This window comes from Arachis ipaensis, chromosome B9 (genome assembly GCF_059453495.1).
Source record: "Arachis ipaensis isolate K30076 ecotype BB chromosome B9, ASM5945349v1, whole genome shotgun sequence".
In the NCBI taxonomy this organism is placed as follows: domain Eukaryota; kingdom Viridiplantae; phylum Streptophyta; class Magnoliopsida; order Fabales; family Fabaceae; genus Arachis; species Arachis ipaensis.
The window spans coordinates 32,054,453-32,070,663 of NC_142444.1; the positions used below are offsets into that span (position 1 = coordinate 32,054,453).

General features: G+C 35.4%; 1 protein-coding gene and 1 pseudogene across 1 annotated transcript; one reads left to right on the forward strand and one right to left on the reverse strand.

The window, feature by feature from the left end:
* LOC148544203 (uncharacterized) lies at positions 1-10,197 on the forward strand (annotated as a pseudogene).
* A 5,411-nt stretch (positions 10,198-15,608) lies between these two features.
* Positions 15,609-16,043, reverse strand: LOC148544204 (uncharacterized). Its single transcript, XM_088498891.1, has one exon. It carries the CDS (start codon positions 16,041-16,043, stop codon positions 15,609-15,611), a length of 435 nt encoding a protein of 144 aa, XP_088355017.1.
* Between the last annotated feature and the right edge of the window lie 168 nt (positions 16,044-16,211).

Here is a 16,211-nt window from a genome sequence, read left to right on the forward strand (position 1 = left end):
ATGGCTTCAAATGTGAATAATGGTGGAAATAATACTGGGTCTAAAACTGTCGGTGGTGGTGCATCTGAGAAGATCGCTAAAAATACTCCAGAAAATAGGAGTGACAAAGCTTGGAAGCATGAGATTTCTATTGATGGAGATGCCAAGAAAATAAAATGTAAGTATTGTGATAAGGTTGTGACAGGAGGAGTGTATAGGTTGAAACATCATTTGGCAGGAACAAAAAAAAATGTTGAACTTTGTATAGGTGTTTCTGATGAGGTTAAAAGGGAGATGTTTGATATTGTTGTTGGTTTGCAAAAAAAATTGGTTAAGACAAGAGACTTTGAGAAAAAGATACAAAGTAAAGATGAAGGAGTAGAAGAAGAAGGGGATGCTTTAGTTGGTGAGAAGATAAAGGAAAAAGAAATAGAGACACCAACAAGTCTCTTTAAGAAAAGGGGTGTGAGCACTCAAACAACAATCAACTCTATTTTTAAAAAGGGTCTAAAGGAAGAGGCATGTGATGAAATTACTTCGTTCATTTACAATAATGCTATTCCCTTTAATGTTGCAAGGTCTGAAGAATATCATAGCATGTTTGAGAAGGTTGCCCACCATGGATTAGGATTCAAGCCACCCTCTTATGATGAGTTAAGAGGAAAATTATTGAAGAAGAAGGTAGAGTCAACCAAACTAATATTAGAAGAATATAAAGCTGAATAGAAGAAAACTGGATGCACTATTATGATAGATGGTTGGACGGATAAAAGAAGGAGAACTATTCTCAACTTCCTTGTGAATAGTCCTAAGGGAACTGTTTTCTTGAAATCCATTAATGCTTCTGATATATGCAAAATAGCTGAAAAGATATTCAAGATGATTGATGAAGTTGTACAGGAAGTAGGAGAAGAGAATGTGGTTCAAGTTGTAACTGATAATGCAGCTAACTACAAAAAGGCAGGACAAATGTTGATGGAAAAGAGAAAGAATCTTTATTGGACTCCTTGTGCCGCTCATTGCATTGATTTGATGTTTGAAGATTTTGAAAAGAAGCTAACTCTTCACAAAGACACCATTGCCAAAGGAAGAAGACTTACCACTTACATATATTCTAGGACTTCTTGATGAACAAAAATTGTCGTGTCGGTATAGAATTTCCTCAATTGAATGAATTCTCGTTGCAAGTATAGTTCTACACCAACAAACAATCCTCCCAATCAAAAATTTGTTTGTCACTAGTACAAACCCTAAATTTATAAACCGAAGTATTAGAACCTCGGGTCGTTCTCCCTAGGAATTGCAATAAAGTGTCTTGTTATTGGTTATGAGGTATGTTTTGGGGCTTTTGAGATGATGGACAAGAAATATAAATGGCAAAGGAAATAAACTAACAAAAATGTCTTGGCAAGGTTAGGTGGTCAAGGATCTCTATCCTAATCACTAACCACAACATGAGAATTGGCAAGGACCAACCCCACTAAGTTAACCCCTAACTAATAGTAGAGGAAAGTCAAGTGAGCTATGTCAATCCAAGTCCATAAGTCCTAGTTCTACACCTAATCAATTGGTGAGATCTAGCGTTAATGGCTCCCAATCGTCAATCACTTGGACATTAGTAACTCAAGAGTTCCTAAGTTACCTTCCCAAGCCAAGAGCACAAAAATTCTACACTAAAATCCAACCAAGCATTTCATCAAATACTTGGAAGGCATAAAAAGAAAGTATAGTAAAATTGCAAGGAATATAAATCTACACTACTCAATTGCAAGGAACTAAACAACAATAAAGCAAATCAATAATAAAAGAACATGAATCATAAATTGCATTAAAGGAAAGTAGAAGAAGAAAGAGTGCATCAACAACAAAATAAGCAATTACAAGAATGAATTACAAAATTAGAGAGAGAAAGAGTAGAGGAACAAGAAATTGTAAAGGAAAAGTAAATCAAAACATGAATTAAACCTAGATCTAAGATGAAAATTAACCTAACCTAATTCTAGAGAGAAGAGGGAGCTTCTCTCTCTAGAAATCTAACTAAAGGCTCATATTGACTAAACTAATTGCTCCCCCCCCCCTTTGCCCAAACTTGAATTCTGCATGAAATAGCCTTAGAAATGAGTTGGGTTGGGCCCAAAGTGCTTCAGAAATCGTTGGGGGCGATTTCACATTAGTGGGCCACGTGCTCAATCGGTGCGCACGTGTATATGGCGCGTGCGCGCCCCTTAACGCGAAGCAATATATAGTGAATTTTATATCATTTCGAAGCCCCGGATGTTATCTTTCCAACACAACTGGAACCGCCTCATTTGGACCTTTTTAACTCAAGTTATGGTCAATTGAGTGCGAAGAGGTCAGGCTTGACAGCTTTACGGTTCCTTCATTTCTTCATGAGTTCTCCCACTTTGCATGCTTTTCTCCTCACTTCTTCCATCCAATACTTACCCTATGAACCTAAAATCACTCAACAAATACATCAAGGCATCGAATGGAATTAAAGTGAATTAAAATTACCAATTTTAGAGCCTAAAAAGTATGTTTTCACATTTAAGCACAATTCAAGGGAGAATTACAAAACCATGCTATTTTATTGAATAAATATGAGAAAAAGTGATAAAATTCCCCCAATTAAGCACAAGATAAACCACAAAATTGGGGTTTATCAAATCTCCCCACACTTAAACTAAGCATGTCCTCATGCTAAAATCAAGAAAGAAGCAAAGGGTATCACATTTATTCAATGCAAATTACTACATGCAACTTATCTATATGCAATCTATCTACATGAATGCATCCACTTAGTCAAAATAAATCAATTTCCAAGAATACATATACAAACACAAGGGCTAAGGCAATAGAAATCACTCAACCCACAATTGAATTGAATTATTAAAAAGATTTTACAAACTTGCAAGAAAAGAGATGATCATGGGTGAAAACATGTAATTGAGCGATCGAACCCTCACCGGATGTGTATCCGCTCTAGGCACTCAAGTGTATGGAGTTGATTCACTCAATTCTCCCCTAATCATGCTTTCCAATATTTGTTTTTTATCTAACAATCAACAATTACTTTATGCATGCATACAAATATCATGAGGGCTTTCCCATAGGTTGTAATGGGGCTAGGGTCAAGGTAGGATGCATATGGTCAAGTGAGCTTGAAATTTGAATCTTTGATTAACTTAAACTTTCCACCCAACCTATGACAACCTAAACAATTATAAACAAACCTAACTACCCATTCTTCACTTTTTCACACACTCATGCATTCTCTTTTTGATCACCACCCATATGCATTGACTTTTATTGAACCTTGCTTTGGGGCATTTTGTCCCCTTTTTATTGCAATTCTTTGTCTTTCTTTTTTTTTCTATTTCTATTATTTATTTTTATTTTTTTTTTATTATTTTTTTCATTAATTTTTTTTCTTTTTAAACTAAAATATATATACAAGATCATCAATGCATATGGTTTACACATGATTAATACATGAGTATGTACCCAATTCCCAAGATTCTCAACACAAATACAAAAACACACTTTTATCTCTACCCAATGTTCCCAACTCTCCCAAAATCAAATGATAAACACTCTCACTAGTCTAAGCTAATCAAAGATCCAAATTAAGGAATATTTATTATTTTTCACTTAGGCTTGTAATGTGCTACAATTAAGAACAAATGGGTTAAACATAGGCTCAAATTGGTTATCAATGGAAGATAAAAGGTAGGCTTATTTGGATAAGTGAGCTATTTGAATAATGGCCTCAATCATATAAATGCATGTATACACAAAATAATAGACATATAGAATTAAACAAATCAAATATTACAATCATAGGAAGAGAATAATGCACACAAGAATGAAAGTAAGTGGTTATATATAATGTAACCACACAATTAGGCTCAAATCTCACATGCTTGTGTTCTTAGCTCAAAAATCATGTTCCACAAAGTATATAATTCAAGCAAGTTCTAAAAAAAAAATTTTTTTCTTCAATTGGGGTGCCCTATAGATAAAATTCTTGGAAAATATCATGATTTTGACTAAGCTTAATATATACATATGCAATACAACCAAAAATCCTAAAAGATCTAAAAATGAAATAAAAAAGTGTTGGGATTAGAAACTTGTCACCCAAAAATGCCGAGCGGTCGGACGACCTCCCCACACTTAAAAGTTTGCACTGTCCTCGGTGCACTCAAAGATGAGCAAGGGGATACGGCGACTTTCTGAGTTGCTACCTTCAGCTGGTAGGTCAACCGGTGCTGCGTATTCTTCCTTCCGCTTCTATTTTTGCTTGTGGTGCATCGATCATGAAAAATAAAATAAACACCGTAAGATGAAAACATACAAAAGCTAGGAAGCGTGAATTGTTGGAATGAGGTGAATCACTAGAATTGAGTGAGTGAATTGGTGTGACATTGATGAAAAATAGTTGTATGGGTTCTAACTTGCATGCGGTTTAGAACTCACACTCTAGTATTTAAAAATCATGTCACAATTATACAAAATAAAACATGCACTTCACTCATTCTAGTGTGCTTGAGATACTTTAAAAGATTTGTAGGCTAAAGTAACCCAACAAGTAGTGAAGAAGTATAAAAGCATTCAAGCAAAAATCAAGCGATTGTGAAATTGGATAGTGCATGGACATTGATTGATGTGTAGGTAGACTTAGTGAACAAAATGGTATATGAAACTCACACAACAATTAATGACACATATTGAAGTTGTTGCAACACCTAAGTGACATAGAGGTGAAACACATGGATGCTATGGAACTTAGAAAAAAGAAGATAAAAGTGAAAATCAATCACATAGCAAGCATGGCCCACAAAGCTTAGAAAGCTCAAAAATATGTCGCTAGGTAAGCTTTCGATCCAAATTCACAATTCCACAAACTCAATGTATGAAATAAGTGATGTGAATAAGGGTAAACCATAAACAAGCATCACCTAAAAAAATGCAATGAGAATATACAATTGCCTAACAATAGATGATGAATGCATGGTGGCCAAAACATACAATTCAAAGAATTAAGATGCATGAAGGCAATGTAACAAGTACTTGGTATTCAAAAGTGTTAAACATGAAAAGTTCCAAACCAAGTAACCAAATATAACCTCAACAAAGAAATCCAACAATGACAATAACGACAATGATGTTAAACTAACATCCCATTAGTAATAAGCAGCAGTAAATGGTAAACAAGATTAGTAATCCAACACTTATAATGGAAAACAAAAATTAAACAAACTAACTAACTAAAAGAAATAGTGTTATATGATGCTTGGTAGTTTTGGATGATGATTGAAGGGTGGAAAAAGAAGAGAAGAAGGAAAAAAATGGAAAAAGGAGAAGAAAAGAAGGTGAGTGAAACAGGACAATCCACGCGTGCGCGTCATGTGTGCGTAAGCATGGATTGATGAAATGGAAGCGACGCATACGCGTACAGTGCGCGTACGCATGCATGGCAAGGCAGAGAGCGACGCGGACGCGCAAGGTACACGTTCGCGTGCCCTGGGGCACAAAGTTGGCACACTTCAGGCACAACTCTCGGGTGAATGTATGGGAGGTGGAAAAATTAAATCCACGCATGCGCGTACATGGCGCGTCCGCGTGGATGGCCAAAATTGCTTGAGGCGCGCGTACGCGCCAGGTGCGCGCACACGCGGGTTGGTGCTTTGTTTTTTAAATATTTTTTTCTATGTTTTTGCACCAACCCAAGCATTCCCAACCTCCAAACAACTACCAAAACATCATAAAACCTTATTTAACCTACTAGACTCCCAAATAGACTCGACTAACTAAACAAAACATGAAATTAAACCTAAATTACCAATATTTACAAAGAGGGTAAGGGAAAGATGTTACCATGGTGGGTTGTCTCCCACCTAGCACTTTTGTTTATTGTCCTTAAGTTGGACTTATGGGGAGCTCTTCATCAAGGTGGCTTGTGCTTGAATCCATCCTTGAACATCCACCAATGCTTGGACTTCCATTGTGCTTCATCATTCAAAGTTAATAACCCAAGCTTTGATGGAGTTCTTCAAAACCCACGGGCTCCCAAAGTTGATCCTCGTCTTGTGATCCGGGATCCCACACTTTATTTTCACACCCGTCTTTGAGTTGATCATGGTGGTTTCCTCCGGGTGGCAAGAGAGATGAATTCTCATGGGGGTACCAAACTATTCTCCTAGACCCACCCAATTGAGCACTAGTCCAACTCTTGCTCTTTGAAGCTTCAACCATAATGAGCCTAGACTTACAACGCCAACCACAAAACATTTTTTCTTTTACGCTTCATCCCACAAAGCTCCCTAAGTTGACCATCCGTTTCAAGCAAATCATATTCAAGTGGGATAATAAAGATAATAGAAATGAGTTTCACCCACTCAAATGAAGGTGTATATGGCAACCTAGGTAAAGGTGATTCCAAGGGTCTTGACAAGGCGTATTCAATTTCCATCCTCTTTTTTCTAAGGATCTCCACCTCTTCACAAGTTTTCTCAAATGTGATCATTTTTTCAACAATATTATCTAAGCCCTTTCCCTTACTCAAGTCATAATTGGGAGGGCGAGAGAGATTTACCTTCACATTGCTTTCAAATCCAATGGGGGAAGGTTCTTCATGTTCAAAGGATTCTTCACCACTAAGACTTGATGCTTGATCTCCATCACCAAGGGGACTCAATCCTTGATCTACCCCATCCAATTCTTCATAAGGGATATGCCTTGGAAGGTGTGCACTTTCCTCCCTAGCATCAATTTCAATCATCTTGGAGGGGTCTTCTCCAATCCTAGATTCCTAAGGTGGTTCCACATCTCCTAAGTCTTCAACCACTTCTTCCTTTTCTTCAATAATCTCTACCTCCTCCTCTTGTTGCAATTCTTGCTTTAACTCCTCTTCTTCACCTTGGAGCTTCAAGTTCACTCCCTTACTAAGCTCCTTGGTTGCTTTTCCACATTCCACAATGGGAGTGCCTTGATCACATAGGCTTAGGCGGGATGAGACTTTGTTGCCAATGGCTTCTACCATGATAGCCATTTTTGCTCTTAACTCCTCAAATTTCTTTTTATCCTCCTCGTGTTGCCTTAAGATGTGAGATTCAAGATCCCTTAATTCTAGCATAGAGGCTTCATCATGGGGTGATGGTGGAAGAGAGGGTTCATTGTTTGAGGAAAAGGTATTATAGTCGGAAGGTGGTTCTTTTGGGTAGAGTTGTGGTGGTTCAACATTTTCCTTTCTTTCCATTTGTTGCACAACACACTCCATGGTTGCTTGAAATTGACCCAATGCTTCCTTGAAATGATCCTTTGACTCTTGCTCCTCTTGGATATCATGAGTAGGATCATATGGCTCTTGGATTAAAGGGCATGAATATTCTTCTATGGGAGGTTGTGGTGGAAATTGGTGTTCATCTTGTGGTTGGAAATTTTCATACATTGGAGGTGGTTCATCTTGGTGACAATATGGAGGGGGTGGTTCTTGAAAATGTTGATGTTGGAATGGTGGTGGCCCTATATGTGGTTCATATGGCTCATATGGTTGTTGGTAGGATGAATATGGATTAGGGACATATGAAGATGGTTGGTGAAAGGTGACTTGTGAGTATGGTTGATGGCTATATTGAGGATATGGCTCATAGGTGTATGGTGGTGGTTCTTGGAAGTCACAAGGGGATTCACCATAACCATTGGATTGGTATGCATCATAGAATGGCTCTTCTTCATAGTGTGTTGGTGAAGGTTGTTGCCAAGAGGATTGATCATATGCATATGGCTCCTCCCACCTTTGGTTATCCCATCCTTGATGCACATCTTCATTGAAGTTCCCATTTCCTACAACATAGTTGTAATCACACTCATAGCCAAAGTGAGAATTCATAGTGAAAAGTGAAAATAAGAAATAAAAGCTAATAAGAAATAATGAAACAAAGTCCTAAAACTAGCAAAAACTAACAAGCAATCCAAAATTCAAGCTATTCACAATATTCACATATATACAATAACCAATAACATAACACCATTGCAACTTCCCGGCAACGGCGCCATTTTGATGAACGAAAATTGTCGTGTCGGTATAGAATTTCCTCAATTGAATGAATTCTCGTTGCAAGTATAGTTATACACCAACAAACAATCCTCCCAATCAAAAATTTGTTTGTCACTAGTACAAACCCCTAAATTTATAAACCGAAGTATTGGAACCTCGGGTCGTTCTCCCTAGGAATTGCAATAAAGTGTCTTGTTATTGGTTATAAGGTATGTTTTGGGGTTTTTGAGATGATGGACAAGAAATATAAATGGCAAAGGAAATAAACTAACAAAAAGGTCTTGGCAAGGTTAGGTGGTCAAGGATCTCTATCCTAATCACTAACCACAACATGAGAATTGGCAAGGACCAACCCCACTAAGTTAACCCCTAACTAATAGTAAAGGAAAGTCAAGTGAGCTATGTCAATCCAAGTCCATAAGTCCTAGTTCTACACCTAATCAATTGGTGAGATCTAGCGTTAATGGCTCCCAATCGTCAATCACTTGGACATTAGTAACTCAAGAGTTCCTAAGTTACCTTCCCAAGCCAAGAGCACAAGAAATTCTACACTAAAATCCAACCAAGCATTTCATCAAACACTTGGAAGGCATAAAAGAAAAGCATAGTAAAATTGCAAGGAATATAAATCTACACTACTCAATTGCAAGGAACTAAACAACAATAAAGCAAATCAATAATAAAAGAACATGAATCATAAATTGCATTAAAGGAAAGTAGAAGAAGAAAGAGTGCATCAACAACAAAGTAAGCAATTACAAGAATGAATTACAAAATTAGAGAGAGAAAGAGTAGAGGAACAAGAAATTGTAAAGGAAAAGTAAATCAAAGCATGAATTAAACCTAGATCTAAGATGAAAATTAACATAACCTAATTCTAGAGAGAAGAGGGAGCTTCTCTCTCTAGAAATCTAACTAAAGGCTCATATTGACTAAACTAATTGCTCCTCCCTTTACCCAAGCTTGAATTCTGCATGAAATAGCCTTAGAAATGAGTTGGATTGGGCCCAAAGTGCTTCAGAAATCGCTGGGGGCGATTTCACATTAGTGGGCCACGTGCTCAATCGGCAAGCACGCGTATATGGCCCGTGCGCGCCCCTTAACGCGAAGCAACATATGATGAATTTTATATCATTTCGAAGCCCCGGATGTTAGCTTTCCAACGCAACTAGAACCGCCTCATTTGGACCTTTGTAGCTCAAGTTATGGTCAATTGAGTGCGAAGAGGTCAGGCTTGACAGCTTTACGGTTCCTTCATTTCTTCATGAGTTCTCCCACTTTGCATGCTTTTCTCCTCACTTCTTCCATCCAATACTTGCCCTATGAACCTGAAATCACTCAAAAAATATATCAAGGCATCGAATGGAATTAAAGTGAATTAAAATTACTAATTTTAGAGCCTAAAAAGCATGTTTTCACATTTAAGCACAATTCAATGGAGAATTACAAAACCATGCTATTTTATTGAATAAATATGAGAAAAGGTGATAAAATCTCCCAAATTAAGCACAAGATAAACCACAAAATTGGGGTTTATCACTTCTCTAATTTCCTTTTTGCAACAACACACCAAAGGAAGAGATTTTGTGAGACCAGATATGACACAATTGCTACTTCCTACCTTAATTTGGGTAGTCTTAATGAGAAAAAGAATCTAATAATTAGAATGTTTATCTCGGATGAGTGGAAGGCAAGCAAGTGTTCAAAGACAAGAGATGGAAAAAATATTAAAAATATTGTTTTGGATAAAACATTTTGGAAAAACATTATCCATTGCTTTAGAGGTGCTTATCCTCCTTTTAATGTGCTCTGTATAGTGGATTCAGAGGAAAAACCAGCTATGGGATACATGTATTCTGAAATTAATTATGCTAAAGAAAAGATTAAAGATACTTTTCAAAGTGTTGAAGTAAGGTAATAAAACTAGTAATAAGTAAATATTTTTCTTTCAGTATTACCATTTAATTATTTACTAATTAGGTAGTTGTCTAATTCATTATTTCGATGTTCTTTTTAGTTATAAGCCTTTGTGGGATATTATTGATGCAAGATGGGATAAGCAACTCTTTAAGCCTTTGCATGCTGTAGGCTATTATTTGAATCTACAAATTCATTATAGTCCTAATTTTAAGGTTGAGTATGATGTTAAGAAATGACTTTTTTATAATTTGGATATACTTGTGGGAGATCCTACACTCATTACAATTATTGATAGTCAACTTGAAGATTCCAAAGGTAAGGATAAATTTTTTAGTAGAGATGTAGCCAAGAATGTAGGATTACAAGTGTTCATAACACGCAGCGGAAGTAATAAAGTAATCCTATTGATCTATTTTGTGCTTAAAACTTTATTGAAATAAGATGGGTTAGATGCCAATACCTGAGTACCCTAGTGAATGAAAACTTTCTCCTTCGATAGTATGAAGGTACTATGTGTATCCACACCGAGACTGATCCTTGTCGTTAACTCCTTGACCAATGAATTTAACTGAGAAAATTCTTGCAACTCCTTGCAACAGCAATTCTTCACTAAGAATTGGAATATTTGTGTATGTGGAGGTAAAAGAAAAAAACTTATGTTGTCTTTCTTTTATCATATACACATACATAGTATGAGATTGGTGACTAATTTGTGAATCAAATTACAACTTAATTTGAAACAGAATCAGTTGGGATCTTATCCATGTTTAAAACTCATCATAGAATAAATAATTAATTATTTAATATTCTCAATTATTATATTATTATATTCATGGTGCTAGTAAAGAATATAATAATATTCTATTTGGATTAATATAATTATTTATTTGATCCAATCAAAATAATAATTAAATGATTATTTACCAAGGATTAGAACACTCGTTAGTGTATGACCTAATAGGTTCAATACTAAGCAGGTAATAAATTAGTCATACTAAATTTACTAATCAAGGTTGGCGTCTAGCAACGCTCCTTGACGACCCGATAGTATGAAGTAATAATATTTTTACTAAGAACCCAAGATGAACAAAAAATACAACTCCTTCCATCTTTCCAGCTCTTGGCTAACTTTTAGAGTACAGTTTGATTGTCAAACTCTAACTTGTTACCATTATTATAATGAATTATGAATGGCTTAAGAAACTCATTTCTTAATTCATTCAAACCCCTTAGCCAAGGCATTGTTTATTTCATTCATTGTAATCGTAGAGCTCAAACTTATTACCATAGTTGATGGATTCCATTTTGACTAATCATTAATTCTACAAGTATTTAAATCATACCCAATGTCCATTCAACTAACATTGTAGGGTGTTAGGTGTCCGGAATCAAAGTATAACAAATACATTGTCAATTATTATGATAGTTGCAGATCAAAGGAAAATTCTAATATTATGTTCATCATAAGAATATCTTATTGACAAATATACGGTAACTATAACCATTAGGAATTCTTAGAGTGAGTCAGTTCAACGGTTATATCTCTATATATACCATTTATATATATAATTTAATAAATGAGATCTATTAATCTTCATCCAATGAAGACTATATATATATATATATATATATATATATATATATACGAATCACTAATGTCCCATTTTTAGTGATTCTACAATTAAGAACAATTTAAATTAAAAGTACTCAAAAAACATATATCTCATTATTACGATCCCTATCGTAATTATTCGTTTCTAATATTAATTAAGGACACTATCATAAATTATAAAAGTTTATTCTTATAATAATAATAATAATAATAATAATAATAATAATAATAATAATAATAATAATAATAATAATAATAATAATAATACACACTTATCTCCAACAATCTCTCACTTGCACTAGAGCCAATGACAGATTTGATCTAGGGCATACATGTATTTCCAACAAAATCTCCCACTTGCTTTAGAGCCAATCAGTCATATATTTCAATCCCAAATCCCACATGTGCTTATCAAACTCTTTTGATCCAAGCGCCTTAGTGAATGGGTCTGCTGCATTATCCTTCCCAGCAACCTTTTGAATTTCAACGTCTCCAGATTCAATGATCTCTCTTATCAAATGATACCTTCTCAAGATATGCTTAGATTTTTTATGTGATCTTGGCTCTTTTGCTTGTGCAATGGCTCCATTATTATCGCACAGTAATGGAAGTGGTTCTTTAATTGAAGGCACCACACCAAGCTCGTTTTTGAACTTCTTCATCCACACAGCTTCTTTAGCAGCCTCACTTGCTGCTATGTACTCAGCTTCAGTCATTGAATCAGCTACAGTAGCTTGTATGGAACTTTTCCAACTCACTGCACCACCATTTAAGGTGAAAACATAACCTGAAGTAGATTTGCTATCATCTTTGTCTGAGGCAAAACTTGCGTCAGTGAACCCTTTTGGTATAAGTTCAGAATCTCCATAAAGGAGGAATTGGTCTTTGGTTCTTCTTAAATATTTAAGAATGGATTTAACCACCTTCCAATGTTCCTCACCGGGATTTGCTTGATATCGACTGGCTACTCCTAGCGCATATGCGACATCAGGACGTGTATATGTCATGGTATACATGATAGCTCCCACAGCACTAGCATATGGTATTCTACTCATGCGTACTCTCTCTTCAGAAGTTTTAGGACAATCCTTTCTGCTGAGAGTAATTCCAGTGCCTATTGGTAAATATCCTTTTTTGGAATTTTCCATGTTATACCTTTTCAATATGGTATCAATGTACATAGACTGTGAGAGTCCGAGCAACCCTTTAGATCTATCTCTATAGATCTTTATTCCTAGAATATAGGCTGCTTCTCCCAAATCTTTCATGGAGAATTGTTGATATAGCCAAGTTTCGGTATTTTGCAATGCTGGTACATCATTTCCTATTAGTAATATGTCATCAACATAAAGTACTAAGAAAATGACTGTACTCCCACAAAACTTTTTGTATATGCAAGAATCCTCTTCACACCGGATAAAATCGAACTTTTTGATTGTCTTATTAAAGCAAATGTTCCAACTTCTAGAAGCTTGCTTTAGCCCATGAATGGCACGTTGCAATTTACAAATTTTACTATGATCAGGTTGAAGTGTGAAACCTTCAGATTGTGTCATGTACACTTTCTCTTTGAGTTCTCCATTAAGAAAAGCTATTTTCACATCCATTTGTCATATTTCATAATCATAGTATGCTGCTATAGCAAGTATAATCCGAATAAATTTGAGCGTTGCCACAGGAGAAAATGTTTCTTCATAATCTATTCCCTCCTTTTGACGGTATCCCTTGGCAACTAGACGGGCTTTATAGGCCTCTTCCTTACCATCTGCTCTAATCTTTTTCTTGTAAACCCATTTGCAACCAATAGGTTTTATGTCTTTTGAGGGTTCAACCAAAGTCCAAACATTGTTGAACCTCATAGACTCTATTTTGGATTCCATGGCACTCTGCCATTTTAGACTTTCGAAACTTTGCATTGCCTCTTCATAAGTCTTAGGATCATTATCATCATAATTGATCCCATTGTCCACATCATCTTGCACCATTAGGTTTAGCCTTAGTGGTGGACGATGTTCTCTTGTGGACCGTGGAAGAGGTAGTTCTTGTACCAAATTTGGAGGTTGCTGAACCGATTTCAAAGGTAGTTCAAGGATTGGTTCATTAATCTCTCTTTGAACTACTATCGGTTTGTTATCCTCAAATCTTGAAGATGATAAATTTGGTGTTAGTTTGAGTACATCCAAAATTGGTTGCTCAACTTGAATTTCATATTCTTGAGCTTGTACTATTTCATTGGTTTCTTAAACTTCATCAAGTTCTATTTCTTCACCTTGTCTTCCTTTAGAAAGAAATTCCTTTTCTAAAAAGGTTCCATCTCTTGCCACAAACACTTTGTGGTCAGAAGGGTGATAGAAATAATAACCCATTGGTTCTTTAGGGTAACCAATGAATCTACATTTATCAGACCTAGCATCAAGTTTATTACTTTGCAATTTCTTAACATATGCTGGACATTCCCAAACTCTAATGTGTTTGAGATTTGGTTTTCGTCCTTTCCATATCTCATATGGTGTTGAAGAAATTACTTTAGTGGGTACTTTATTTAGCAAATATGCTGCTGTTTCTAAAGCATAACCCCATAAATTCAATGAAAGATCAGTAAAATCCATCATGGATTGAACCATATCTAATAAAGTTCGATTCCTCCTCTCTGAAACACCATTGTGTTGTGGAGTACCAGGAGGTGTCCATTGAGAAAGAATCTCATTTTTCTTTAAGTACTCAAGAAAATTATCATTTAGATATTCTCCTCCTCTATCAGATCTAAGCACCTTAATGCTTTTATCTGTTTGATTTTCAACTTCACTACAAAAAATTTTGAACATTTCAAATAACTCAGATATGTGTTTCATAAGATACACAAAGCCATATCTAGACATATCATCAGTGAAAGTGATAAAATAGAAATATCCTCCTTTGGCTTGAATTTTCATTGGTCCACAAACATCTGTATGTATTAGTCCCAATAATTCTATAGCCCTTTTTCTATGTCCCATAAATGGAGTTTTGGTCGTTTTTTCTTTGAGACAGGATTCACAAGTTACATATGATTCATAATCATATTTGTTAAGGTAACCTTCTTTATGTAACTTAGAAATCCTTTTTTCTCTTATATGGCCAAGCCTACGGTGCCAAAGATATGATTCATTTACTTGATTATTTATCTCTATTTTGAGAGTAGAAACATGCATGACATAATTACCATTTAAATCGAGAAGAATATAAATGCCATATTGGAGATAGCCATTTACGTATAAATCATCACCATAATAAGTAGAACAAATGCCATTTTTAATATTAAAATAAAAACCACGTTTATCCAACATAGAAACAAAAATAACATTTGCAACAAAATTAGGAACATAATGACAATTCTCCAATACTAATGTCTTGCCCGTAGGCATTGCTAAAGAAATAGATCTTATAGCTACAACAGCAACATTTGCTCTGTTCCCGACTTGAAGGTAAGTTTCTCCTTTCTTCAGCCATCTACTTACTCGTAGTCCCTGCAACGAATTAAAAATATTATGAGCACTTCCGGTATCTAATACCCATATAGAAGAATTAATAGTAGTTAAAGAAATCATGAAAACTGTTTTCAAGTATGTTTTACCTTCCTCTTTGGTTTTCAAAGAAGCAAGGTACTCCTTACAGTTTCTTTTCCAATGACCTTTACCTTTACAATAAAAGCATTCAACATCATTTTTTGTCAGCCTTTTCATGTTTGCCCTTGGGTTTGGTCACACCACCCTTAGGTGCCATGGGTTCTCTTGTAAAATTATTCTTTCCATTTCCTTTTGCTTTCCACTTTTCTTTCTTCTTAGAAGAGCTGCCAACTACCATAGCAACTCCTTTCTTTTTCTCAGATGCAATTTGATTCTCATAATCAATTAGCATGTTGAGCATTTCATGAAGATTACAGCTTACTTTAATCATATTAAAGCTAACAATGAATTGTGAAAAAGTTTTTGGAAGAGATTGCAAGATCAAATCTTGTGAAAGTTCTTTGCCTAATTTGCATTCCAACTTCTCAAGTTATTCAATAAGATCAATCATCTTAAGAACATGGGGTCCAACAGGAGAGTCCACATCAAGTGTGGATCTAAACAAAGTTTTGGACAATTGATATCGGGCCGTCTTACTTTGTACACCATACATCTTCTTAAGATGTTCAATAATAGTTGGTGGATCCATATCCTGATGTTGCCTCTGAAGATCAGAACCCATGGATGCCAGAATGATGCATTTGGCGTTAAGACAATTTTTCAAGAACTTCTCATAAGCCTTGGTTGCCTCATTCTCAATACTTCCATCCTCTTTAGGAACTGGGGCCGTAACAGCAGGCTTATCGATTATATCAATTAGCCTTTCATGCATGAGAACAATTCTCAAATTGTGATACCAATTATCATAATTGGCTCCAACCAATTTGTTATTTTCAAGTATGCCACGCAGTGATAGAGTAGACATATTATTCATGAATCTAAAAGGAAAAAACAAATATAAGTATGTATTCACACATACAAATAACACTTTCTACAACAATTATTATTATAGAAAATTAAGAAATCTTTATTTCTTAAATTAAGTGTTAAAAAATATTTAAAATCATGAATGAGTATCTTGGTTATCAAGTCA

Bases quoted from the DNA above. Each gene is read 5' to 3' on its own strand.
- LOC148544204 (XM_088498891.1), bottom strand. From the start codon at position 16,043: ATGTCTACTCTATCACTGCGTGGCATACTTGAAAATAACAAATTGGTT.